Below are 27,685 nucleotides of genomic sequence, written 5' to 3' on the forward strand. Positions count from 1 at the left end.
TTTAGTTGCGGTGCCACAGACTAATGTCAATTAAGTTGTGCATTTGGTGTGTAATGCTTAGAATAGAATAGAATAGAATTTACCGTGACTAAAATAGTGAGACGAAATCAAATCTACTGCCTTTTTGCAAGGCATCTATACCACTCAAGGACCAATGCTCTGACAAAAAAGCTGGTGAAGAGCCCAACTGAAAGTTAAGGTTCCACGGATATTTTCTTTGAAAAACTCAGTGTTATTTGGTTATTATTATTTCATAGATAGTGTTATTAAATTTCTGACATTTGTTCTGTGAAGGGTAATTTGATTGTTGTTTTCTGGAAAACAAAACTTTTTACATTTAAGCACTTCTGCAATCGTCACATTTTTTCTGTGACAAACTGCCCAGAAAAGGGAAAAGTTTTGGGACCCGTGATATAGACTATAAAACTCGAAAAAGAAAGTTATAACGTGTTAGAACCAATAGCTGATACTTCAGGATATGGTTGCGAGCCTATTTATAAGATTAATATTTTGTTATCAATGATTTCGTACTTTTGTCAATATATATTTTGAATGACACGTGAGGCTATTATTTGTTTTGTTGCTCAGGCCCAAGGATGGCTGCTTTTAGTATTAAAAAGCGAGAGATGTTGCCGTTGTGTTTTACCCATGCAATGACTTGTTTGACATTTGCACAGAAATCAAACTTGAACTGCTTTCAAGTGATTTTATATACTTTACTATATCACAAGGCTGCCATTTTATTTTCATAAATGCAAGCTACTTTTTATTGCACTCTTTTTGTTGCCCAGATAAGGAGCACATTATGCACATTCCATTTTATGTTTTCAAAATAAGAATGGCATTGAATATTAGATTTCATTATTGCACGTCTTAAATTTTATCAAATAAATTAAACATACGATAAATCGAAAATTTTGTAATAACGTTAAATTTTTCAACATTTTAGGTTGCTGACTCAAACCACGAGCTGTGCCGCTCCTGAACAGTAGTGTATATTCTTAAATAGACAAATAAATGCACAAACATCAACAAAATGTTAAATCGATTCCGATGCAAATTTCAGTCCGACTTTCACACTTTTTTCTTTTTGATAAATCAAGCTTGCATTCTACATTTGCTTTGTTTACTTCATGCAAAAAAAATGAGATAGAAATACGTGTGGGGGGGAGGAGAAAAAAAGTACACCAAGTGAGTGGCACCACTACAGCACAGCAGTCAGATCAGAGAAATGACCCCGCCATGGAGAGAGAGCAAAAATGACATTAAGGACATTAGCAGTGACAGGAACAAGATTAGATGATTGATCTCCAGTAGGGTTCAGTTGGTCAAAAGTCAATTTAAATGCATCAAAGGCAACATGCAGTCTTCTGGGTGGAGGCTATGAAGTTGCGAGGCACGCCACTCGTTAATTGAGTCTTTGAGTTGTCAGGGCGACTATAAAGTCAACCCATATTTCACGATCAGGTGACGCTACAGCTAACGTGGAACAAATATTTATTTCCAGTGTACAAGTTCTCATTTACATCGATCTCACGTAGTGTATTTAAAGCAAAAACAGTTTTCGAACTTGCAAGGATTATCGTGCTCTTAGAATATTTCCTTACCTTAATTACTTCCTTATTTTTAATAACTTTCCTGATTGTTGATTAGTTACCTTGCCATGCAAATTAGCGAGGGGAGCTATTTGTCTGCTTTCTTTGTAATTCTAGATCAGCGATTTTCAACCACTGTGCCGCGACACACTAGTGTGCCGTGACAGATCGTCAGGTGTGCCATGAAAAATTATCCAATGTCCCTTTTTAAAATTTAATAAAACATTTATGAACCATTTTATGCTAATATTTTGTAATTGTCATGTGTCTGTGCAGTTAAATTTGGGGGTATTATAAATTATATTGTTATTAAACATACTGTTTAGTGTCATTTTATAACATTTTTGGTTAGTGGTGTGGCACAACATTTTTCCAATGTAAAAAAACATGCCCTGGCTCAAAAGGTTGAAAAACACTGTTCTAGATAAACAGAAGCTTTGTTTCTATGGTTATCAAAACAATAGCTCTAGAATGGCGGCTTGTACTAGTGTCGCAGCTAATGTCTTCCCACCTACTTTTTAAAATTTCTTACCATTCTCTTATATTTCTTTGAATACATACTTGGCCAGTAAAGCGTATTGTCTTTTTTTGCCTATTGATGACATTCTTTTAATCTTAATTTCATTACGTGTTCATCCTAGAGTATCATGTCTAACCTTGTTGAAAACAATCTACTCCAATGACAGTTAAGATAATTCACATTGTAATACTATCACATCTTTGGTTCCCTATTTAGCATCAATGCAAGTTTGGGACCCATAGGGAATAAATGCAGTACAAAAAAAAAATAAAGTATCGTATTTCTTCAGAACTGAATGAAAAGAAAGGTATTGTGGGAGTCACAGTGACGGCGCATTAAAATTCTAACAGATTTTAAAACTTCGACTTACAAAGACTGCCATGCCCTTACAATATATCCTTAATTAGATAACCTCCTTATTTTTAATGATAAACTTAAACACTGATTGGTTGCAGCCTTGCAATTTAGCAAGGATAACCATTCGTATATCTTCTTTATATTTCTTGTTAATTGAATACTTTGCTGACATGGTTATCATGATTTTGCTTCTCTCTGTAGAAACACTGCAAGCCTGGGAATCCATAGCAAACAAATACAGTACAAATAACACAATATTTTATTTCAGACGCACAAAGTCTTTACGAAGCACCCAACATTCTGAAATCAATGACAAGACAAATAGGAATTGTGGGAGGTAGTTCACACAATAGCATATTAACATTTTCATAGCGGACAGACTTCTTAGAAACTCGACAACACGGGAAAGTTTAAATTTTCGGGCACGTGACAAAAAAATTGTTGTTGGGAAAATGCCAAAATGAAAGGGCCTAAAAACATTTTATTCCACACCGTAAAATAAAAACATAATTGAACGGCGTCGCTGTATACTAAGGGTATACTGCAGGCATGTCCAAAGTCTGGCCCAGGGGCCAGGTTCAGCCAGTGATCACATTTTTACTGGCATGCAGCCTCTGTCATAAAATCAATAATATGTGGCCAGCCAGTAATGTTGACCGCACTATAAAATACATGTGTACACACAAAAAAAGCACCATTTCACCAGATGACGGGAGTAGCCCTTTTGCCACCTTGCCCTTGGCTTTCTGACAGAATGTTATCCTACACCATTTCTGACATGGCGACTGTAAATAAAAAAAGCAAAGTTGACTGAGGGCAAGTGGAAATTGGAGTTATTTTTAGAAACTGTGGTTGCTTTCAAAGAGTATAATATTAAGACGAACTGCCGGATGAAACATGTGAACTACAAAAAGCTAACTTGAATTGAATGCTTTGAAAAGGTGAAGTAACTGGAAGCTGTTTTAATTGCACATCAGCTCTTTTTCACGAGATCCTGTGAGTCAAATGAAAAAGCTACAAAGACGGGCTACGAGGTCGCGAGGATGATGGCCAAGCACTGCAAACCATTCACAGAGGGTGAATTTATTAAAGACTGTTCAAAGAATCCCAAGCTGAATAGTTGGCCCTCACACATTTTCATCTTACCAAATCCGGCCCGCTATTTGAAAGGTTTGGACACCTCTGGTCTACTGTATGTATGAAATAGATGAAAAATCAGTTTTTTAAAAATATTCACAGAAAGACAGAAAATATGTTATAAGACAGCTTCATCAACTTGAGCTATTAGATTAAAGCCATGTGATAACCGTGGACTGTGATCACCACTCTCATGTGCAAATCTGCAACCACTGCTGCTGTGCACATGGTAGTGAGATACTTCAGCTAGGCCCCATGAACAGCTGATGCTTGCCTGCGTGAGGTATTTTAATGAAAGATGTCAACAATGCGCACTAAAATATCACAAGAGATCAGCGGGACCGCAGAGCAAGCCGCCACGGCCATGACAACAATAATTCTCAAACCAAAAATCTTAATATCTCTAAATATGAAATCAATAAAACCCTAATCCCTTCATCGCATTCCTGGAATTTCAGGGATGACCCAAATATCTCAGTTAAATGTTCTGATGCCCCTCGTTACTAACAAAGGGTTAGTCTGACCCAGCAGGGCTGAGCGATCCACACCCACCACAGTCCACGGCCCATAGTGGTTGACCCTCAAAAAGGACGCCATGGCCTTCAGAAGACTAAAACCCGTGTAAGCATTCCAGCTTGGACAAGCAGATGTGTAGTGACTGTACTATGTGTTTGTGTGATACAAAAAAAAAGTCCAACTTTTCCAGACTATAAGGGGCACCCCGATAGCCGAAGATTGACTAGAAATGTGAAATTTGGCCTTTTAACCTGGTGTGTCTTACATGTGGATACAAATGGAAATGCATACAGTATTTGTAGTATTTACTGCAATACTACACCAGTTTCCTGTATTTCTGCAATGATTGATGACCGAAACCACAAAACATTATACACTGGGGATCAAAATTAGAGAACTAAAAATTGAATCCTTTTTAAATAATACCAACCTCACTGTTCAACAGTGAAATGCTATTTTACTGTGTTTATATCATGGTACTACAAAACTACACAAACTTACAAAATTACTAAAAGCATTTCACCAAAAATAAATTTAAAAAAAATCTGACAACACACTGATCAAAATTAGAGAACATACTGATAAAAGTAAAAGAACAACAATGATTTTGTCATGTAAAACAATTATAAAGGTGACAACAGTCAGCAATTAGCAAGAAGTGTACAGGGCTCGACTGTAAATTTACTGCAGCACATCTGCGGCCACAGGATAGCACTAGTCTCTCACACTGCTCTGGGGCGATTTTGGCCCATTCTTCTTTCAGCCTCCTCCACAGTTTGGTGATTGTGGTGGCTTTCTTGACTATAACTTTGTCACCAAGGATTTGTAAGGGGGTTCTTTATTGGGTTGTGATCAGAACTCTGGGTAGGCCATGCGATTAATTCTATATTTTCACCCTCAAGGAAATTCTCTACCTGTTTTGCTGTGTACATAGAGCATTGTCCTGGATGAAAACTGCAGGCTGATTAGGCAATGAATGCAAGTAAGAAGCTATGCGCTAATATGATGTTGCGGTCTTATTGAATATTATATATTTATTCTATCAGGATAAAATATGATAATCCATTATAAATTCTTACCTGTCTGATGAAAAAGTCACCATGTATGAGGGACACTAGGCCAAAGTTTGTGTATTTGAACACATGATCCATTAACCACATCATTTTTCGTACCACCTGAAAAACACAAGTCATAACCTTTACTTTATTTTTTTTCCAAGAATAACTTATTGTTGTTATACCAATCAATGGAATGATGTAAGCAATTTTGATAAATAGGGGTATCTTCTTGTAATTATCCATCTGTATTCAGTACATACAATTTATATATTTTGTTCACAACAAGTCATCAGTAAAACGATGTAAAGTGTCTATCCAATCCCTCTATCTATCCCTTTCCCCCGCTCTCCTTTTTCCCTTACTCTCTCTATGATATACAAGAAAACTTATCTCAGTAAGGAGAGAGCAGAAGTTTTAAATCAATTAGTGTTTAAAGACGCAGGAACCACTGAAAAAAATCCTACACTAGTTTCCCCCAAGCTATATGTTAAAGATTCTTACTCGTGATATTACAGTAGGGTGTTCTCCATCGTGTGACGTCGTCACAAACGCAACACATTGTTTTAAGTTATTGTAGATGGCTGCCGTGTTCACGTTTGAGTGTGGTTGGTGAATTAATCTGCCAAAAGGCTGACCGAGGATGGTCTGTTTATTTATGATTGTTTGTACTAGACAAAGTAACAAACTGCTTTACAACATCAGTAACGGCGGGGAAAAAAAAGAAAAAGATGTATTACCCCGAAAAAAATAAATTTGTTACGAGTTATTTAGAACAACGTTATTCTCAACAATGCGGGTGACATCGTGAAGACACGTCTTTGCTTCCCAACAAAGAACGTTAAGAGGTTCAGAGATACGGCCTTATCTCAAGGTTAACATATTTTTTTCTATTTCTGTCCAATCAGAATAATTTCAGGTTTTCTGATTCCTCTTCACTGGATTGCAATTGCATTCAGATTGTACAAGTAAGAGACAGTCACGGTCTACTTACCGTGCCCTTGTCTTGAAAGCACATCATAAGAGTGCAAACGTCACCCGTAGATTGATGATTGACGATTACCATGGCTTCATCTTCTGAAATGGGTCGCACATCATCGCCCCACTCCGTTACTGCAGAGAAAACCAGCATTCAGTTGCCATTATTTTATGTTACACAGTGACACTTTAAACTGACACTAAAATCCAACAGCCTGATGATAGCCATAAATGTTTTTGTTGCCTATCAAATAATGAGGACCCAGGAGCGGGGTGGGCAAACTACAGCCCAAGGGTAAGTCGGGCCTGTCGGGCTTCTTCATTCGGCCCACCAGACAAAAACATCATGAAGATATATATAACAGTGAATATATTACGTAATAAAAAAACTTTTTTGGGTGCCAACTTTGATCTCATTGTCCTTCTGTGTGGCTGCAACAAAGATGCTACGAAACAACTAAAATATTACAAATAAAAGTTCAGTGGTTAAAAACAGGGACCTAACATTTTGTCTTCAATCTGATATAATAAAGAAAATACTACTAATACTATGATATAATCCATACTATTACAGAAATATTACCACAAAAATACTACAAACATGCAGCTACGGTAATATTAAAAAAAATACTACAAAAAAACTAGTATGGAAATATTTCCAAACACTTCTACAGAAATACTACCAAAATACCACTACAATAACACTATAATACAAAAATACTGCAACATAAATATTATGACAGAAACAATACAAAAGTACTTCTACAGAAACATTACAGTAGGTATTCTACAAAAATATTATTATATGACAAAAATTGTACTGTAGAAATACTTCAAAAATCCTGCTGTAAAAATACTACAAAATTTGTGGATTGCAATTATTATGAAATACAAAGCATGTCCTTTTTAGAATTTGAATTGTATTTATTGCCATTGATTACAACATAGTGTATATCGTTCTCAACGTGGCACTCCAGGATAAACATGTAATGAAAGACTATTTCATATTTTTATTTTATTCCATAAGAAATACAATTATATTCGGAAAGATAGGTAATATCACAAGGTTGCTAGTAGACTGGCCAAAGTTGTCAGTGCATCATAAAATAATTAAATGAAAATAGTGTGAGGTCGTAGGTTTGATTCCTGGCTCCTTGGGCAAGCCACTAAACCCCTTATACCCCTGTTAAGCAGGTAGGCACCTTGCAGGACTGTTGCGCTGTCGGTGTGCGAGTGTGCATGTGAATGGGTAAGCGTAAAGCATATTTTCAAGCGCTTTGGGAGGTCTTCAGTGTCTTGAAAGGCGCTATATAAATGCAGACCACATACCATTTCAAAATAAAATGTACAGTAATACTATAAAAATACTATAGAACTTACTACAAAATTTGACTGGAGAAATACTACAAAAATACCACAAAAATAAGACAAGTAATACTACAAGAATACGACAGATATACCTACAAAGATTCTACTACCTGTATGTAAATACCACAGAAACACAACTGCAAAAATACTAACAAAAACTGGTTGACTGGTTGCGTGCATGCTTGGAACAGCTTTCAAAATAATTAACCAGCATTAATAAGGACCTAGGAGTAAATTTGAAGTGGCTTTTAGTTCTTGTCCGCTTGATTAACATTGTGGAGCATCTATTCAACACGCACTGACTATTTTACAAGACAATTATCAAGAAGTGATTGTTGGCGGTACACACGGGAGCTTGGACAAAAGACGAAATGCGGCCAGCATCAGACCACGATCCAAACAATGGCTGAACCTCGGAACAAGAGAAGCATTTGCAATTTAAAGTACACTTCGGGGGGGTCAGCATATTAACTGAGAAGCAGGAAGAGCTGAAAGCTCGAGGGTAAAATGATTAAACAGAGAAGCAGTCATGTGTGGGGAATACCCGCAGTCACGGGTGGGTCACCTCCAGTTGTGACTTGCAAATTTTAAAGGAAGGTACACCTTAAGCACTTTTCAAGCACTTTCTAGGCTATTTTTCCATTTTCCAGGACCGTCAAAGGAAGAAATCTAGTGCTGATCAAAAGGTTGTTTTTTTTATCTTACTTTGATGACAAAAAATAAAGTCGCTATCTTGCTGCTAGAACATACTTTGCTATTTTGAGCCTTTACTATCTAGGATATTTTTGAGTCTATAGGTTATGCTACCTGACCTATATACTAGTCAAGACGAGTCATGTCTATTTCTATAGCCCTTTATCCAAGGAGTCTCAAAGGGCTGCACATCCCACAGATTATTGCTGACTACAGTGGCTTGATGATGTCTGTGTCATGTTTGTTAATGCCCTTGCAACATCCATTGCAGCCTGGTCATCCTGGAAGGGGGATGACCTCAAGGTGTCTTATTGTTCTCGTTCTAAGGTTTTTGAGTTTTTCTTTGCTTGCATTTTGATTTCAGATCAGGGCATGGTGTAATGGTAGCCTGTACAGCCCTTTGAAAAGTCTTGTTATTAAGGGCTATACAAAAAACCATGACTTAGTAGATGAAAATAAAGTCCCTATCTTGCTGCTAGCACATACTTGGCGCTGCTCCCTAGGATTTACGATTTTTTTTTGTGTCTGTGCACTGCTAAAAACTGACATGAATTCTGCTTCAATAATTCACGCGCGACTTGGCTACGTTACACTTGTTTGCAAACACGGAAAGGTGTTAGGTAATCATGGAGTTGAATACAGAAAACAAAAAGAAAGTACTGTATGTGTATTGTATATTTTCAGTACTGTGTACTGAAAAGCAGAAAAATTTGCCAAATTTTGACTCATTTTAATGATATTGATTGCTCCAAAACATAGTGCATCCAATCTTTAAATCTTAGAGACTGCTGATCTTTTTCTTTTTGTTTGACTTGACTTAAATTATTTTTGTTTATATATTTGCTTGTTTTTCAGAGGACCTGTGTGGTTAAATGAGAATTGTAAATAGGTATTTTTTGCACTTTATCAATTATTTACAGGTAGAAGTTGCAGGTTCGATTCTCGACTTCTCCAAGTTGTCCTTGGGCAAGACAGTGGACCCCTAAAGCCCCCGATCAGTACGTAACCCCTGTATGGCTGACTCCGCTATTGGTCAGTGAGTGTGAAGCACTTTGGGAGGTCTTCAGTGACTGGTTAAAGCGCTACAGAAATGCAGTCCATTTACCATTCTTAGAGGGCTACATGGTTCCCACGGGCATCAATAATGTACAGTAGGTGACACCTGAGGCGTGTTCAGGAGAGTGAGCGATTGCTATCGCTAGCTATCGCTAGCTTCTGAACGGCCAATGATTATTGAGCGCTCGCGTGCCCGAGTAATCACGGGAGAAAGACCGCTTACTTTGATTTCCAACATGGCGTCGACAGTGCAGAAGATGGAGGATCTCACCCTGACGAGTGCTGTTGGCGATGTAATATATCGTCTTACATTGCCTGGTAATGTTTGTGAACAATGCAAGACAGGTATGACCCTTCCACTGCGTTTAGGATAACCTTAACTGTGTCAATATGCGAACTGTCGCTCATATAAGCCAACTCGCTCAAAGCAAGCTGTAGAACGAAATCCATTGTACTGTCGTCGGCCATTTTGGATCAGTAAGGCAATCACAGTGAGCGATTACAAAACGTTCAGCAGTGCGCGGCAAGCGATTAACAAGCGACTACATGTCTGATTACTCTCCTGAACACGCCTCAGGTTTAAAGTACTTTTTCCACTACCTAAAGTTATGGATATATCATTGCAGTGTACTATTCAAGTAAGACAGGTCTGTTCAATGAGTGGCCCGAAGGTACACATACTACCTACCGTATTTTCCGCACTATAAGGCGCACCTAAAAGTCTTAATTTTTTACAAAAGCTGACCATGCGCCTTATAATACAGTACGCCTTATATATGGATCAATATTAAGTCGCAAAGTCTTGCAACTAATGAAAGCAGCCGCCGACTAGATTTTCCCCCGAACGCGAAGTAGTCCGCAGTGTATGCTGGGATTTATATACCGGCGTTTCATTGGCTAACCAATGTGTCAATCATCGTTTGAATCCATCACTATTGGCTAAAGTTATTCGGAGGTAAAGGGGGCGGATCCTTTTTATCATTTACAGGCTCGCATAGGCTAATGGGGCAAAACAAACCCTGCAATTGGCCGAAAAAGAGGTGTCAATCATCAGTTGAATCGATCACGATTGGCTAAAGTTATTTGGAGGTAAAGGGGGCGGATCCTTTTTATCATTTACAGGCTGGCATAGGCTAAAGGGGCAAAACAAAGCCTGCAATTGGCCGAAAAAGATGCGTCAGTGTTTTTAAATTTATGCTCAATTATTCCAAAATTATTTTTTAAATTAGCCTATAATTTAGATATGTAAATAAATCAGTGCACTGATTCAAGGCAGATTTTTTTTAAGTCAAGTCATGTTTATTTGTGACGCCCTTAATCACAAGTCTCAAAGGGCTGTACAGACTACAGACTACTATTACACCAGTTAAAAATGGAAAAAGTAATTGATTAAAAAGTAATAATCATCAGAGTTTGTGTTTTTTGTTTGTCTTTATGGAATTTTTAGAAAATAAACCCCCAAAAACTTGGTTAACTTATTTAAGGGAACACAAAATAGTGAATAATTCTATTATTAGGTTTCAAGTTGACTGATTCTGTTGTAATCATACTTCAAATTCAAGGTTATATCCTTTTAATAACTTTTAAAGTTAATTATCCATTCTTTTTCGGTTCCATTAAAATAAGAAATCCAGCACCGATCAAAAGACTGACGGCATATACCAGGGGTGGCAAACAAGTTTGACACAGAGACAAAATTTTTAACTGAGAGAGTCGAAGAGCCACACCACACCAAACACGCACTAACGCATTAAAAACATATTATTTCCCATAACACACTCCTCTCCTTGCAATACAACAAGTATTGTTCTTGTGTTGATTTCAAGGAAAGTGTCCACCCTCAATAAACAAACAAGAAAAAACTAAACATAAAACAAGGCAAAGAGCCGCAGTATGTAGAAAATATGATGAGGCAAAGAGCCAAATCTTATTGGCTAAGAGCCGCATGCGGCTCTAGAGACACGTGTTCGCCACCCCTGGCATATACCTTAGTTTTAAACCCTAAGAACCCTAAAATCGGTTAAAACCATAACTTGCAGCCCAAACCCTAGCTCCTAACCCGAGCCCTAAACCTAAACTCTAGCTGTAGCCCTGTTTCAAACTGTAACCCCAGCCCTATACTTATTTCTGGAACCCTATATTCAGTTTATAATTCCAATATGGATCTCAAATCCTAGTTCCTCACTAGCAGTAAACCCTAGCCCTCGCCATATATTAGAACACTAAATTCAGTCTAATACCCTAATAACAAGCCTAAAACTTTAGTTTCTAATCCTAGCCCCAATCTTTTTTTTTGGAATTATAAAATAAGGTTAAGCCCAAACCCAAGCTCCTAACCCAAGCCAAACACCTAACCTAAGACACATTGCAACAATTTCAAAGTATTTACAGGCACTTCATCTAAAAATCAAGCAGTTTTTAAACCTTGAATACGCATCGTTAAAACTCAAGCATTTTCAGGGATTTCAAGCACCTGTACGAATCCTGATTTGTGTATGATTATAACCCGGTAGCAAAATAATAATATAGTGACAGAATAACAATATCAGGATGTTATCTTACAAAAGCAAATCAAAGTGGGAGCCATTTGCGCTAGTCAGTAACAAAAAAAAAGCACAGAAAACCATTTAATGATGAAGGATATTTTAAAGAAGCATGTGTGTGCGTGTATGCGTATGCGCGCGCGCCTTCTGCTTTGCTGCTGTTATTTCAGGTTTTGATATTTTCTGCAACAAGATATCATTGATGAATGGTATGGTAGCTGTCCATAGCACTTTTTTTGGATTGTAGTCATTGTTAATGAACAATGGTTGATTCTGGTTAATTCTTGTGGCAAAAAGTTGAAGTCATGGATGGCTACAGGCCTTTCCACTTGTTATTCACATTTATTTTTTAGTTGATTGATGAACAAGAATAGTGGAAGATAAATTGGTCAGTTAGTTGTACCAGTGTTTTTCAACCAGTTTGTCAGGGCACACTAGTGTGAGACCTTGTCGAGTGTGCCGCTGGAATTTGCCCAATTTTATCTTTCCAAAAAATCAGGCAATTATTCAGTATTTTTGCAATCTTCAGACAAAGAACTGTAATGGTCATCCATATCAATAGGTGGCAGTAGATTTTTTTTAATACTTTTTATGTACTAATTATCTGCTCTTGAGGTGCACAGTACATTTAATAACTTAATTTGTTTAACAAAGAGGTTTAAGATTGCACTGCAAAAAATAAAAACAAAGCACATCATTCTTTTTTATTTTAGATATTATTTTCTCCCTTTTATTTACAAATTGTCTGCTTATGAGGTAGCTCAGTGAAATATTTGACATAACTTAATTTTCAAACATTTTCGACGGACGGTGTGCCTCGGAACTTTTTTATGAATAAGTGTGTACCTTGGTTCAAAAAGGGTTGAAAAACACTGAGTTATACGATTAAAATGTATATCCATGTTGTATATTTGGACTGGTGTGAAAATTACAGCTCTGTTTGATATTAAAAACATTTTGTGCGAGTCATTAATCCTGGTGTGGCACACTGATTTACAAGGAAGTTTGAAAGTGGCACTCCACACCAAAAAAGGTTGCTGACCCCTGCTGTACAGCAATTGTATTAGGTGAGTGGTAGGAATGGGCGGAGCTATACGCAGCACACATGCACTTCTCTTTTGCCTATAGCCTTCTGCAAAGGTTGATACATTGGTATCCTCTATTGCAGTATTTTGTGACATTTTTACAAAATAACTTTGCTTGCAAATTGATTTTAAACCATTATTTATAACAAATATTTCAAAATGAGCCTAAAACTCTTAAGTAATTGCGGGAGGGAGACAGTTAAGTGGTATATTTATATTGATGTACACAGGCTCTAGCATTACTGTTATTTCATAGATTTTATCAAATCATCAAACGTCACACAACGAAATAAAATATGCTGTAGAATTTGCTTTTGTCTGGAGAGCAGGTTTGGCGGTTTTGTTGTATTTAGTCTTCAAATACAAGGTTTCACTCTATATAGATATATACTTTATTCATCCCCATGAATACCTCTATCCAAAAAGTAAATAAAAAATAAAATGTGTGTGTGTGTGTATATATATATATATATATATATATATATATATATATATATATATATACTGTATACATACCGTGAAGAAAAAAAGTATATGAACACCTTGCTATTTCTCCAACTTAGAAATCATGGAGGGGTCTGAAATTTTCATCGTAGGTACATGTCCACTGTGAGAGAGATGAACTACAAGGAAAAATCCAGAAATCACAATGCATGATTTTTTAACAAGTTATTTGTGTGATATAGCTGCAAATGAAATGAAATGAAATGAAATGATCTGAAATGATCTGCATTTATATAGCGCTTTTCAAGTCAATGACTTCCCAAAGCGCTTTACATTGTGCTTCACATTTCCCAATAACGGCCGTGATCTGTGCAGCCATGTAAGGCGCTAACCTGCTTATTGGGGGTAATTGGGGGTTCAATGTCTTACCCAAGGACACTTCGACATGTAACACGGACAAGCCGGGATTCGAACTGGGATCCCTTAATCCTAAAACGATCGCTCTACCTCCTGAGCTACTGCCGCCCCATAAGTATTTGAACACCTGTGTATCATCTAGAATTCTGACCCTGAGAGAACTGTTAGTCCGCCCATTAGAAGTCCACCTGCACTCCATGTAACCTCCTGAATCAGATGCACCTGTTTGAGGTCGTTAGCTGCATAGAGACATCTGTATACCACATTCAATCAGTAAGACTTTAACTTGTCACATGGCGAAGACCAGAGCTGTCCAAACACATCAGAGACAAAATTGTACACCTCCACAAGGCTGGAAAGGGCTACGGAGCAATTGCCAAGCAGCTTGGTGTAAAAAGGTTCACTGTTGGAGCAATCATTAGAAAATTGAAAAAGCTAAAAATGAGAGTCGATCTCAATCGAAGTGGAGTCCCATGCAAGATATTACCTAATTTATTTATTTATTTCACCTCGTGGGGTCTCAATGATTCTAAGAAAGGTGAGAAATCACCCCGGAACTATGCGACACGAGTTGGTCAATGACCTGCACATGTCAAGGCCCGTCTTAAGCCTGCATGTGACCATTTGGATGATACAGATGATTCATGGTCAAGTTTAGTGGTCAGTTGAGACCTAAATAGAACTTTTAGGTCATAATTTCACTAAGCGTGTTTGGAGGAGTACAATCCAAAGAACAACAATACTACTGTGAAGTGTGGGGGTGGTAGCATCATGCTTAGGGGGTGTTTTCTGCACATGGGGCACTGCATTAAAGAGAGGATGACTTGAGCTGTGTATTGTGAGATTTTGGGGAAAGTCATCCTTTCCTTAGTAAGAGCATTGAGGATGGGTCTTCAAACACGACAACGACCCGAAGCACACGGAAAGGAAAACCAAGGAGTGGCTCTGTAAGAAGCATATCAAGGTTCCAGCATGTCCCAGCCAGTCTCCAGACCTGAACTCAATCAGAAATCTTTGAAGGGAGCTCAAACTCCGTGTTTCTCAACGACAGCCCAGAAACCTGACTGATTTAGAGAAGATCTGTGTGGAGGAGTGGGCAGTGAAACCTGGTGAAAGACAACAGGAAACGTTTGACCTCTGTAATAGAAAACAAAGGCTACTATAGCAAATATTAACATTCAATTCCTCAGGTGTTCAAATATTTATTTGCAGCTATATCACACAAATAAATTGTGAAAAACCATGCATTGTGATTTCTGCATTTTTCTTTTTAGTTTATCCCTCTCACAGTGGACATGCACCTACGATGCAAATTTCAGACCCCTGCATGATTTCTAAGTGGGAGATATAGCAAAATAACAGGGTGTTCAAATACTTATTGTCTTCACTGTATACTGGACTGTCTCAGAAAATTAGAATATTGTGATAAAGTTCTTTATTTTCTGTAATGCAATTAAAAAAACAAAAATGTCATACATTCTGGATTCATTACACATCAACTGAACTATTTCAAGCCTTTTATTATTTTAATATTGCTGATTTTGGCTTACAGCTGAAAAAAACTCAAAAATCCAACCTCAAAATATTAGAATACTTCCTCAGACCAAGTAAAAAAATAATTTTATAACAGCAAAACTAAATCAAACATTTGAAAATGTCCATTGATGCACTCAGTACTTGGTTGGGAATCCTTTTGCACGGATTACTGCATCAATCCGGCGTGGCATGGAGGCAATCAGCCTGTGGCATTGCTGAGGTGTTATTGATGCCCAGGATGCTTCGATAGCGGCCTTCAGCTCATTTGCATTTGTAGGTCTCGTGTCTTTCATCTTCTTTTAACTATACCCCACAATTTCTAGGTGGGTTTCAGGTCAGGGGAATTAGCAGGCCAATCAAGGACAGTGATGCCATGGTCAGTGCACCAGTTACTGGTGGTTTTGGCACTGTGGGCAGGTGCCAGATCATGCTGGAAAATGAAATCCTCATCTCCATAGAGCTTTTCAGCAGATGGAAGCATGTAGTGCTCTAAAATCTCTTGGTACACAGTTGCATTTACTCTGGACTTGATGAAACACAGTGGACCAACACCAGCAGCTGACATGGCTCCCCAAACCATTGCTGACTGTGGGAACTTCACACTGGATTTCAAGCAACTTGGATTTTGCTCCTCTCCAGCCTTTCTCCAGACTCTGGCGCCTTGACTTCCAAATGAAATGCAAAACTTGCTTTCGTCTGAAAAGAGGACTTTGGACCACTCTGCAACTGTCCAGTGCTTCTTCTCCATAGCCCAAGTCAGACGCTTCTTCCGTTGTCTTGAGTTCAGAAGTGGCTTGACTATGGGAATACGACTATTGTAGCCCATTTCCTGGACACGTCTGTGAACTGTGGCTTTTGATACCTGGACTCCAGCTTCAGCCCACTGTCTTTGAAGCGTCCCCAAATTCTGGAAGCGGCTCTTCTTCACAATTTTGTTAAGGCTGCGGTCATCTCTCTTGGTTGTGCAGCGTTTCCGGCCACATTTTTCCCTTCCAACAGACTTTTTGTGGATATGCTTTGAAACTGCACTCTGTGAACAGCCTGCTCTTTGAGAAATTTCTTTTTGTGTCTTACCCTCCTGATGGAGGGTATCAATGATGGTCCTCTGGACAGCAGTCAGATCAGCAGTCTTCCCCATTTTTGTGATTTAGTTTACTGAACCAAGCTGAGTGTTTTTAAGGCTCAGGAAACCCTCGCAAGGTGTTTCGAGTTAATTAGATGATTCAGGTGATTAGTTGAATAGCCTACTTGTATACTTTTTCATGCTATTCTAATATTTTGAGATAGGATTTTTGAGTTTTCTTAAGCTGTAAGCCAAATTCAGCAATATTAAAATAATAAAAGGCTTGAAATAGTTCAGTTGATGTGTAATGAATCCAGAATGTATGACATTTTTGTTTTTTTAATTGCATTACAGAAAATAAAGAACTTTATCACAATATTCTAATTTTCTGAGACAGTCCTGTATATATTGCCCTAGACAGTCCACCCACTGGGGTCTCACAAATTTCTATGGGAAAACACTGATAATAACTGACATTTTGTATTATATTTAAATGTCAGCCCGGGCTGAAATTTGGGTCGGGTTCTGACTCGGGCTTAAGATCTTTATTATTGTGCAGTGTCTGATCCAGCAATTCAGAATCGCCCTGCACAAGTTCTGCCCTCTCTGGAGCAAATGAGGATTTGGCCGTTGGTCACCCCAGTTAGACTAATCTGGCAACCCGGACAACTAACGGTGCATGATACAAGATGTTCTACAATAGACAAGGCCACATTGCCCGATGTTTGTCCTCGCCCTGATGAGAGACGTTTTGTGGTCTTATTACACAGTAATGTCACCCCCCCTGCCAACCACTAATTAACACATTTTTATTCAGCTAATGAAAACAAGTGACTGCAGGAACACCAGCTATCGGATTCTTTTCATTAGTTAGATCATGAATTACAGTATGCCTAAATATTATACATTATGTGCCTCCCCAAAAATATTTTCTTATAAACAGGAACAAAAAGTGTAGACAGCAGCATTTTGGACACAAATTTCAATAAAATGATGACGTCGTTGTGCACAAAAATTCTAGATGTAAAATGAATCAGGATAGTTCATTAAGCTGTTTTTTTCTCTTAATGCAGCTAATCAAATTCACTAAAATGACACGCTTAAGACAGTTATTGCGACCATTCTTCTAATTAGTATAGTATGTCCCATACCATACAAAAACAAGGTAATCTATTAAAACCTTGTTTATACCCAAACTTTGTAAGTTATTTTAAACTCAAAAAAATATAGGACCTTAAGAACTTTCCAATATTTTCAATTTCCTATATGTGTAGTTGTTGTATGTTCATTCCCAGTAGTATTTGTTTGATACTTGTTTATTTTTTTCTCAAAATTGTCCGACTAGATTTTTAGAAAACAGAGTCCCAGCAAGAGAGAGGGAGAAAATAAATATAGCCCCCCCCATAAAATTCACAATATTTGTCAGTATTATTTTTCAGATTTTCTTTTGTTTTCTCATATCACAGGATTGTGATTGTCATGGGTGCAGACTTTTGTAACTCCAGGATCGAAGGCTATTTAAAAACATGTGCCTTGAATCATTTTAAAGGGACAGTGTGTACTATTTAGCAGTAAAAATAATATTTCATTGATTATTCATTCATTTATTATCTGCAACGCTTATCCTCAGTAGGGTCGCGGGGATGCTGGAGCCTGTCCAAGCTGTCTTTGGGCAGTGAGCAGGGGACACCCTGAACTGGTTGCCAGCCAATATCAGGGCACACAGAGACAATAAACTCACTCGCTCATTCACACCTAGGGACAATTTGTATCGTCCAATTAACCTGACATGCATGTTTTTGAAATGTGGGAGGAAACCGGAGTGCACTCAAGCACCAGGAGAACATGCAAACTCCACACAGGGAGGTTTGATCTCATGGCCTCAGAACTGTGCCGCACACGCGCTAACCACTGCGCCATTATGCTGCCCTTCATGAATTTATATAATTACTATAATAAATACGTAAAAGCACATGAATTAGTATTGAAACATGCATTTTTATAAAATACTGAAAGGTTGAGAAATATGTTTTTATTTGACATAACATGACCTTAACCTAGAGGCAGCTGACATAATCTTGTAGTTACAAAAAAACAAAACGACAAGCTTCACAAAACCTTTTGTAGAAAAATTGTGCCTCTTCATAGGTGATATCTTTTCTTGTGCTTATTAGCACTTGTTTTTGAATGCACAACACAATACAGCCACATCTAGTGGTCAATTTATACACACTTTCTCTTTCTGTTGGATAAAAGTGGCATCATATAGTAAAGCAAATGTTACAATCAAATATATAAGATTTGAAAGATAAAACATGTACAGTATATAAGTGCAAATCAGGAGCTCTGCTTTCTTACACAATGTTGCAGTTTCAACAAGTTGTAAATTTGAGTTAATTGTTAGCTAACACAGCTAGTTTTGGTGAGTAAACTTTTTATGTACAGAAACACACACAATTATCTTCTTGAACATCACGCTTACTTCACTTAAAGTTAGCGCTAAGTTGACGCAGCGGAAACAAAATGGACGTTTTACAGTGAAATCATATTATCAAGTTGAACTCCTATTTCAACTGATATCAGTAAGCATATCCAATCTTTGAGTACACCAAGCTGGGGCGTACTAGAATGTGTAGTGCTACATTAAAGAGGGAGAACAAATACAATGAAGAAAATAAGTATTTGAACACCCTGCTATTTTGCAATTTCTCCCACTTAAAAATCAAGGAGGGGTCTGAAATTTTCATCGTAGGTTCATGTCCACTGTGAAAGAGATAAACTAAAAACAAAAATCCAGATATCACAATGCATAATTTTTTAACGATTTACGATTTTAACGAGAAACACGGAGTTTGAGCTCCCTCCAAAGATTTTAGATTGGGATCAGGTCTGGAGACTGGCTGGGCCATGCTAGAACCTTGATATACTTCGTACGGAGCCACTCCTTGGTTTTCCTGGCTGTGTGCTTTGGGTCGTTGTCGTGTAAGACCCAGACACAACCCATCTTCAATGTTCTAACTGATGGAAGGAGGTCTTTCCCAAAAATCTCACAATACACACCCTCAGTCATCCGCTCTTTAATGCAGCGCACACGTCCTGTACCATGTGAAGAAAAAGACCCCCTAAGCATGATGCTACCACCCCCACACCTCACAGGAGGGATGGGGCTCTTCGGATTGTACTCTTCATTCTTCTTCCTCCCAACATGCTTAGTGGAATTGTGACCAAAAAGTTCCATGTTGGTCTCATCTGACCACAAAACTTTCTCCCATGACTCCACTGTATCATCCAAATGGTCATATGCAAACTTAAGATTGTCCCTGACAAGTGTTGGTTTAAGCAGGAGAACCTTTCGTGCCATGCATGATTTCAAATCATGACGTTTTAGTGTATTACCTACAGTAACCTTTGAAACGCTGGTCCCAGATCTTTTCAGGTCATTGAACAACTCCTGTCGTGTAGTTCCGGGCTGATTCCTCATCCTTCATAGAATCATTGAGACCCCACAAGGTGAAATAAATAAATAAATAAGGTAATATCTTTCATGGGACTCCACTTTGATTGAGATTGACCGTCATGTTTAGCTCCTTCCATTTTCTAATGATTGCTCCAACAGTGGACCTTTTTTCACCAAGGTGCTTGGCAATTGCTCCATAGCCCTTTCCAGCCCTGTGGAGGAGCACAATTTTGTCTCTGGTGTCTTTGGAAAGCTCTTTGGTCTTCGCCATGTTACAAGTTAAAGTCTTACTGATTGTATGGGGTGGACAGGTGTCTTTATGCAGCTAACAACCTCAAACAGGTGCATCTGATTCAGGATGATACATGGAGTGCAGGTAGACTTCTAATGGACGGACTAACAGGTCTTTCAGGGTCAGAATTCTAGAGATGATACACAGGTGCTCAAATACTTATTTGCAGCTATATCACACAAAATAAACCATTAAAAAATTATGCATTGTGATTTCTGGATTATTCTTTTTAATTTATCTCTCAAAGTGGACATGCACCTACGATGAAAATTTCAGACCCCTGCATGTTTTCTAAGTGGGAGAAATAGCAAAATAGCAGGATGTTTAAATACTTATTTTCTTCACTGCACCCATTGTTGTGATCAAGGTAATGATTAACTGTTGGGTAATAGAGGCAAGTACTGGGCTGTCTTTAAAATTTTTATTGTAAATCTTAAAATATCAATAACACTCTGATACCAACACTATGTATTTGTACTCTCTCACACCAATATAGTTGAATAAATTAAAATATTTGTATTATTTTTATTTTAAGTGTGTAATAGAAGTCGCCTGATTATTGGGCAGGCCAAGAATCTGAACCGATATTTGTAAATATGACTGATATAGTTATTGGCATTCAATGTATCCGACGGGCCAAATATATAGGCTCAGATGCAGCTGAGCTTCTCTCTTCCACCCTCCTATCCTGCCATCCCTTCTTCCTCTCTCCCCACCCCGCGCCTTCTGATTGAATAAGCGACCTGATCACTTAAGCAGAAGCATTCCGGACTCCACACACTGCATATCGAAATCACATCACTAATATATTTTACATTTCTAAAGGTTTGTAGTAGAAACGCATGTGAGTGATTAAGAGATCGCATAAAAAGTGTAGATAACTTGTTTACCCCTTGTGGCATGCATTTTTTTGGGGGGTGACACAAAGTACAGTATGTCAGTTTACGTTATTTGGACACAAACTCAAAGTGAATAACTCAGCCATTTGGGTACAGTGCATCCGGAAAGTATTCACAGCGCTTCACTTTTTCCACATTTTGTTATGTTACAGCCTCATTCCAACTTGTATTAATTTAATCTCTTATCTCAAAATTCCACACAAAATACTCCATTATGACAATGTGAAAAAGTTTTTTTTTTTACTTTTTTGGAATTTATTAAAAATAAAAAACTAAGAAATCACATTTACATAAGTATTCACAGCCTTTGCTTAATACTTTGTTGATCCACCTTTAAGTCAAAGATTATGAATTATAATAGATCTATTTTTCCAAATAATACATAGCATGCTTTGTGTACAGTGTGTGGTTGGCTCCTAAATGCAACAACATATAAATCACAGCAGAATGCCATAAGTTCTCACAACCCGTGGGAAATTTGAGCTCCCAAGTGTTAATGTTTTAATTCTCTCTCTTTGATAAAGAATAACAAAAGCATGAAAATATACATAAAATGTACCTGCAACGAGGGTTAAGGAAGGTGGAGACTGATACAGTGCATCCGGAAAGTATTCACAGCGCTTCACTTTTTCCACATTTTGTTATGTTACAGCCTAATTTCCAAATTGTATTAATTTAATCTCTTATCTCAAAATTCTACACAAAATACTCCATTATGACAATGTGAAAAAGTTTTATTTTTTTTTACTTTTTTGGAATTTATTAAAAATAGAAAACTAAGAAATCACATTTACATAAGTATTCACAGCCTTTGCCATGTAGCTCAAAATTGAGCTCAGGTGCATCTTTTTCCACTGATCATCCTTGAGATCTTTCTACAGCTTAATTGGCGTCCACCTGCAGTAAATTCAGTTGATTGGACATGATTTGGAAAGGCACACACCAAATAATACATAGCATATAAGGTCCCAAAGTTGAGTGTGCATGTCAGAGCACAAACACCAAGCATGAGGTCAAAAGAACTGTCTGTAGACCTGCGAGACAGGATTGTCTTGAGGCACAAATCTGGGGAAGGATACAGAAAAATTTCTGCTGCTTTGAAAGTCCCAATGAGCACAGTGGCATTTATTATTCGTAAATGGAAGACATTTGGAACCACCAGGACTCTTCCTAGTGCTGGCCGGCCTTCTAAACTGAGCGATCGGGGAAGAAGGGCCTTAGTCAGGGAGGTGACCAAGAACCCGATGGTCACTCTGTCAGAGCTCCAGCGTTCCTCTGTGGAGAGAGGAGAGCCTTCCAGAAGGACAACCATCTCTGCAGCAATCCACCAATCAGGCCTGTATGGTAGAGTGGCAAGACGAAAGCCACTCCTTAGTAAAAGGAACATGGAAGCCCGTCTGGAATTTGCCAAAAATCACCTGAATGACTCTCAGACCATGAGAAACAAAATTCTCTGGTCTGATGAGACAAAAGATTGAACTCTTTGGTGTGAATGCCAGGTGCCATGTTTGGAGGAAACCAGGCACCGCTCATCACCAGGCCAATACCATCCCTACAGTGAAGCATGGTGGTGGCAGCATCATGCTGTGGGGATGTTTTTCAGCAGCAGGAACTGGCAGACTAGTCAGGATAGAAGGAAAAATGAATGCAGCAATATATAGAGATATCCTGGATGAAAACCTGCTCCAGAGCGCTCTTGACCTCAGGCTGGGGCAAAGGTTCATTTTTCAGCAGGACAACGACCCAAAGCACAAAGCCAAGATCTCAAAAGATTGGCTTTAGAACCACTCCGTGAATGTCCTGGAGTGGCCCAGCCAGAGTCCAGACTTGAATCCGATCGAACATCTCTGGAGAGATCTGAAAATGGCTGTGCACAAATGTCTCCCATCCAACCTGATTGAGCTTGAGACTTATTGCAAAGAAGAATGGGCAAAACTGCCTAAAGATAGGTGTGCTAAACTTGTGGGATCATATTCAAAAAGACTTGAGGCTGTAATTGCTGCCAAAGGTGGATCAACAAAGTATTAAGCAAAGGCTGTGAATACTTATGTAAATGTGATTTAGTTTTCTATTTTTAATAAATTCAAAAAAAGTAAAAAAAAAAACTTTTTCACATTGTCATAATGGAGTATTTTGTGTAGAATTTTGAGATAAGAGATTAAATTAATACAATTTGGAATGAGGCTGTAACATAACAAAATGTGGAAAAAGTGAAGCGCTGTGAATACTTTCCGGATGCACTGTATATCACCTCTTATCAAGCGTGTGTGTTTGTGATCGAGAGAGAGCACACTAGGCAAGGGTAAAGTGGAAGGCTGAGTGATTAGCAGTTACTGTAACATTAGTTTGTCAATCTGGCTCAAAAAAGGGAGTGCCCAGTTTTCGATTTGTGAGCTCCGTTGCACTTTGAATGCACTTATTGTATTAAGTTAAGTCATGTTGGTTGTATTTACATTTTTATTATTGTAAAAGAATTCATGGAGCTATGCAAGTTTTTATTCACCATTTTGCGAGTTGTGCCAAGCCTAATTTTATTTTCTGCACTGTTAGTTTAATGAAAGATTTGTCATGTTAGTTGTGTGGAGATTCTGATTTATTTACTATAAAAATATTTTAGAGATTTATTAATTATAGGTTTTATTTTAATCTATATATTCTTAGTTCCTTTTTGCATTTTTAAAATTGAATATCGACTCCAAATATCATTTATCGTCCTTCTCGTAACACTGTTCATCGGTAAAAACACCATATCAGTCGATCCCTATTGTGTAATAGATAGATAGATAGATAGATAGATACTTTGTTCATCCCCGAAGGGAAATTCACATTTCCAGCAGCATCCCTTATTGGACCACTAGATGGCACTGTTGTCTAATGCGAACAAAAACCAATGCCACATTAAGCAGAGAGATGCCAGACAAACATGGTGGACTACTAGGTATGGATTCCACTATGTAAAATTCAAGCACTTTTGAAACCTTGAAAACACAACATAAAATTCAAACATTTTCAAGGATTTTAAGTACCGAAACGAACCCTGTTCTCAGCTCGAACTTTTAGGTTTGATTTCCATTGCGCCCAACCAGTCGCGGGTTGAGCGTGCCGAATCCAAACCACTGGAGCACCACTGATGTACATGACATATGGAAAGGCCACTTTATCATCACACGACTTTTTCCTCACGTTAACAGGGACATATGGCACCATGAGTAAAAATAGTATGGTACCGAGATAAGGTCTAATGCCTTTTCATATGTCAACTAGATCACTGGTGGCCCAGAGGTAAGTTGGATTTGGAACTCTCACTGCCCCAACCTTGGATTGATCCCCTTTGCAATTGTGGTGAGAGATTATTTTCGACTGATCAATCATTGCAGGAATATGGTAAAACAACTTATAACAAACACCCAAACTTTGAGTTCATCCATCCATGCATCCACCACTTATCCTCGGTAGGGTCGGGGGGTGCTGGAGCCAATCCCAGCTGTCCTCGGGCAGTGGGCAGGGGACACCCTGAACTGGTTGCCAGCCAATCGCAGGGCACACAGGGACAGACAACTCGCTCACTCATTCACACCTAGGGACAATTTGGACCGGCCAATTCACCTGAAATGCATGTTTTTGGAATGTGGGAAGAAACCGGAGTGCCCGGAGGAAACCCATGCAAGCACGGGGAGAACATGCAAACTCCGCCGTGCTGCCCCACTTTGAGTTCATTTTTTTGCAAAAAAAAAAAAAAAAAACCTGGTGCGTTATACATAAACAAATTATTGGTTCCCTTAACGCGGAGGTCTGGGGTCAGGAACCTATGGCTCGCGAACCACGTATGGCTCTTTTTAACGAGTACATATGGCTTGGAGATAAAATGCAACTATTGTATGTATTGTTATATGTGGATCCGATTGTTGCACGTGCAAAGCAGAGACTATACTGATGCACAACAGGTTTAGTCCAGTATACAGGACACAATTTTAACTATAGTTTAGTCACACCAACGGACCCAGTTGTGGTTATAAATCGTTAAATAATACTTTACATGGAAACTCATTTAATACTATATGTTCATTGTTGACAAACTATTAGATGAAAAGCCATTAAAACAAACTTTAACCCTAAACAAACTTTTTACACAAAAGCCCAAGTGTGGCACCTAAAGCAATTTGATTAGGTAAGCGTCAGGAATGGGCGGAGCTATACACAGGGCACACACACTCTTTCCATTGGCACAGCGCCGTCCGCACTGAAGGTAAATACATTGGTATCCTCGTTTGCAGTGTTTTGTTTAACAAAATAACTGCTTGCACCTTGTTTTGAAAACATTATTTAGGACAAAAATGACAGTCTAAATGAGCCTCAACACTCTTAAGTAACTGTTCGAGGGAGACAAATTTTAAGTGATATAATTATAGTGATATGTGACACAGGCGCTGGTATGACAGACCCTCCCCTACTTACGACCATTCGAGTTACAAAAAACAGTAGGTATAAACATTTTTTGGGGATGTAGAAAATTTTTCGAACATTGCGGTTAGATTTTGTATTGTGTGCACATTTTTCCGAGTCTAGGACAGTACTGTAGTGCTTCTTTCCGCCACTGTGTGGCGCCGTGAGAGGTCACCAAGCATCCACCCCAAAGAAGAAATCCTCTTTCTCTTCCTAATTCGTGTGTAAACATTCTATACTGTATGTCCAGGGTGCTAAGAACTTTGACATTTTTATTGTTTAATATCTCGTGCATCCATTCGATATGGTTGATGTAAAGCAGTGGTCCCCAAACTACGGCCCGCGGGCCGGATACGGCCCGCCTCCCCATTTGGTCCGGGCCCCTGAACAATACCAGAGAGCATTTTGTATTTTTTTTTCCATATACAGGTATGTGCATTTGTATTTGATAATAAAGTTGGACTTTTGCAATAAAATGTTCCTTAGTTATTAACTATTTTAATTATTAACTATTAGTAACTATTTTATACGGCAACAAGGGTTGCTGACTAGTTAAAATGTTATATTTTGGGATTTTGGTGTTGTTTTGTAAAGCAGAAAAACTGAAGTACCAGTATATCACCACTAGATGATATAGTCTCACAGGTCAGAGAAGGGCGCTTGGGCCAAGTCTCACAGGTCAGAGAAAGGTGTTTGGGGCAAGTCTCACGGGACTTCACGTGATTTTGTGAGACTTGCTCAATCAATGAACCTGAATGCTAACAAGTAAATGGTGTCGTGTGATACTGACATTTACCATCTATTTTGCAGGTGAGATGTTTATACTGGTAACACACTTACTGTGAGGAGGATAATATGTGAAAATATGTTTGTAAAGGTTGTTTGTGATGTCTGTAGTTTACAAAAAGTGAAATAGTACGAGTGAGTCGTCCGTTAGCATAAGCAACAGAGTGAGCTATGCTACGTTACGCGGGACTGGGTTAAGAGTGTACTGTGATGTTAATGTATATTTGGTTACCATATAACACAAAGTGTGTTGTTTTGGAAGGTACAGTTATGGTGTTTTTGTTAAATGATTCTTGAAAAGTACCAATTGATGGCAATGTTATTTTGTATTTATATGTTAAAGGGGACCTCACGTGATTTAACGAGTGTACATTTGAGGTGAAACTAGAGCTGCTTTTGGGACAAGTGAAAAAGCACAGCTTCATCCTTCTCCCTGCTACACAAAACCTCTCTGCAGAGAACCCAGCGGTCCCGTTTCCAGCTGAAAGTGTGTGGAAGCATTGGAAATGCTGAAGGCGGAGTTCGGTGTGCGATTCTGTGAACTACATGTTTATGCAAAAGAAATCCGTCTTTTCCAGAACCCTTTTGTTGCCGAAATTGATGAAGCCCAGCCTTCTTATCAGTTTGAGTTGGCCGAGTTACAGAACTGTGATGTTCTGAAAGACGGATTCAAGCCCAACAGTCTCATTGACTTCTATGCCGCCCTCCCAAACGACAGGTTCCCTAACATCAGAAAACATGCAACACTTTTTGGCAGCACGTATATCTGCGAGCAAACGTTTTCATGCACGAAATAGCTGATAACTCCAATGAGATCAAGTTAAACAGATGAACATCTGCATCAGTGTTTGAGACTGGTAGTGACTAGAATGGAACCTAATAAAATCTACTGGGATAAAATCCATCTCCACAACCATACTGGTAGTGGTACTGGTTGTGCTGTGAAGGTCCTGTATCACTTTGTTCAGTTTCTCAGCCTGCTTGCTTGGTGGTTTTCACAGGGAAGTTGATGAGAAAGAGAGAGAGGGAGAGAAAGCTGCAAACAACGATGTCTACAAGCCTACTGGAACCTACAAAAGTATTATAAGGAAGGAAAACAAGAACTTTGAGTGACTGCTCATACGAGTCATTTAAGTAAGAGATTCTGCTCTGACAACTAAGCTGAACTTGGACCTGTTAAGACTGTGCACGGCACAACAGAAAGTTTATGTTCCCTGGACTTTTTTTCAGAGAAGAACCCAGAGAGGGTTATTTGGTTATTTATTTCATAAATAGTGTTATTTATTTCCTGGCTTTTTTTCTGTGAAGAGCCTAGAGAGGGTTATTTGGTTATTATTTATTTCATTAATAGTGTTATTTATTTTCTGACTTTAGTTATGTGGAAAATCTAGAAAGGGTTATTTGATTGTGGCTTTCTGGAAAACAATACATTTCTACATTTAGGC

At 38.4% G+C, this 27,685-nt stretch overlaps 1 protein-coding gene across 1 annotated transcript in view; it reads right to left on the minus strand.

Moving 5' to 3' along the window:
- The window catches only part of lpgat1 (lysophosphatidylglycerol acyltransferase 1), a 109,873-nt gene that overhangs the window by 66,736 nt on the left and 15,452 nt on the right, over positions 1-27,685 (minus strand). The window contains exons 3-4 of the mRNA XM_088325034.1: positions 6,175-6,293; positions 5,205-5,300 (exon numbers count right to left, since the gene is read on the minus strand). Of these exons, the coding sequence (XP_088181160.1) occupies positions 5,205-5,300; positions 6,175-6,293 (215 nt within the window). The remainder of the gene's footprint in view (positions 1-5,204; positions 5,301-6,174; positions 6,294-27,685) is intronic.

Source organism: Urocampus carinirostris, chromosome 20 (assembly GCF_059441175.1).
Source record: "Urocampus carinirostris isolate Australia breed hairy pipefish chromosome 20, RoL_Ucar_1.0, whole genome shotgun sequence".
Classification (NCBI taxonomy): Eukaryota; Metazoa; Chordata; class Actinopteri; order Syngnathiformes; family Syngnathidae; genus Urocampus; species Urocampus carinirostris.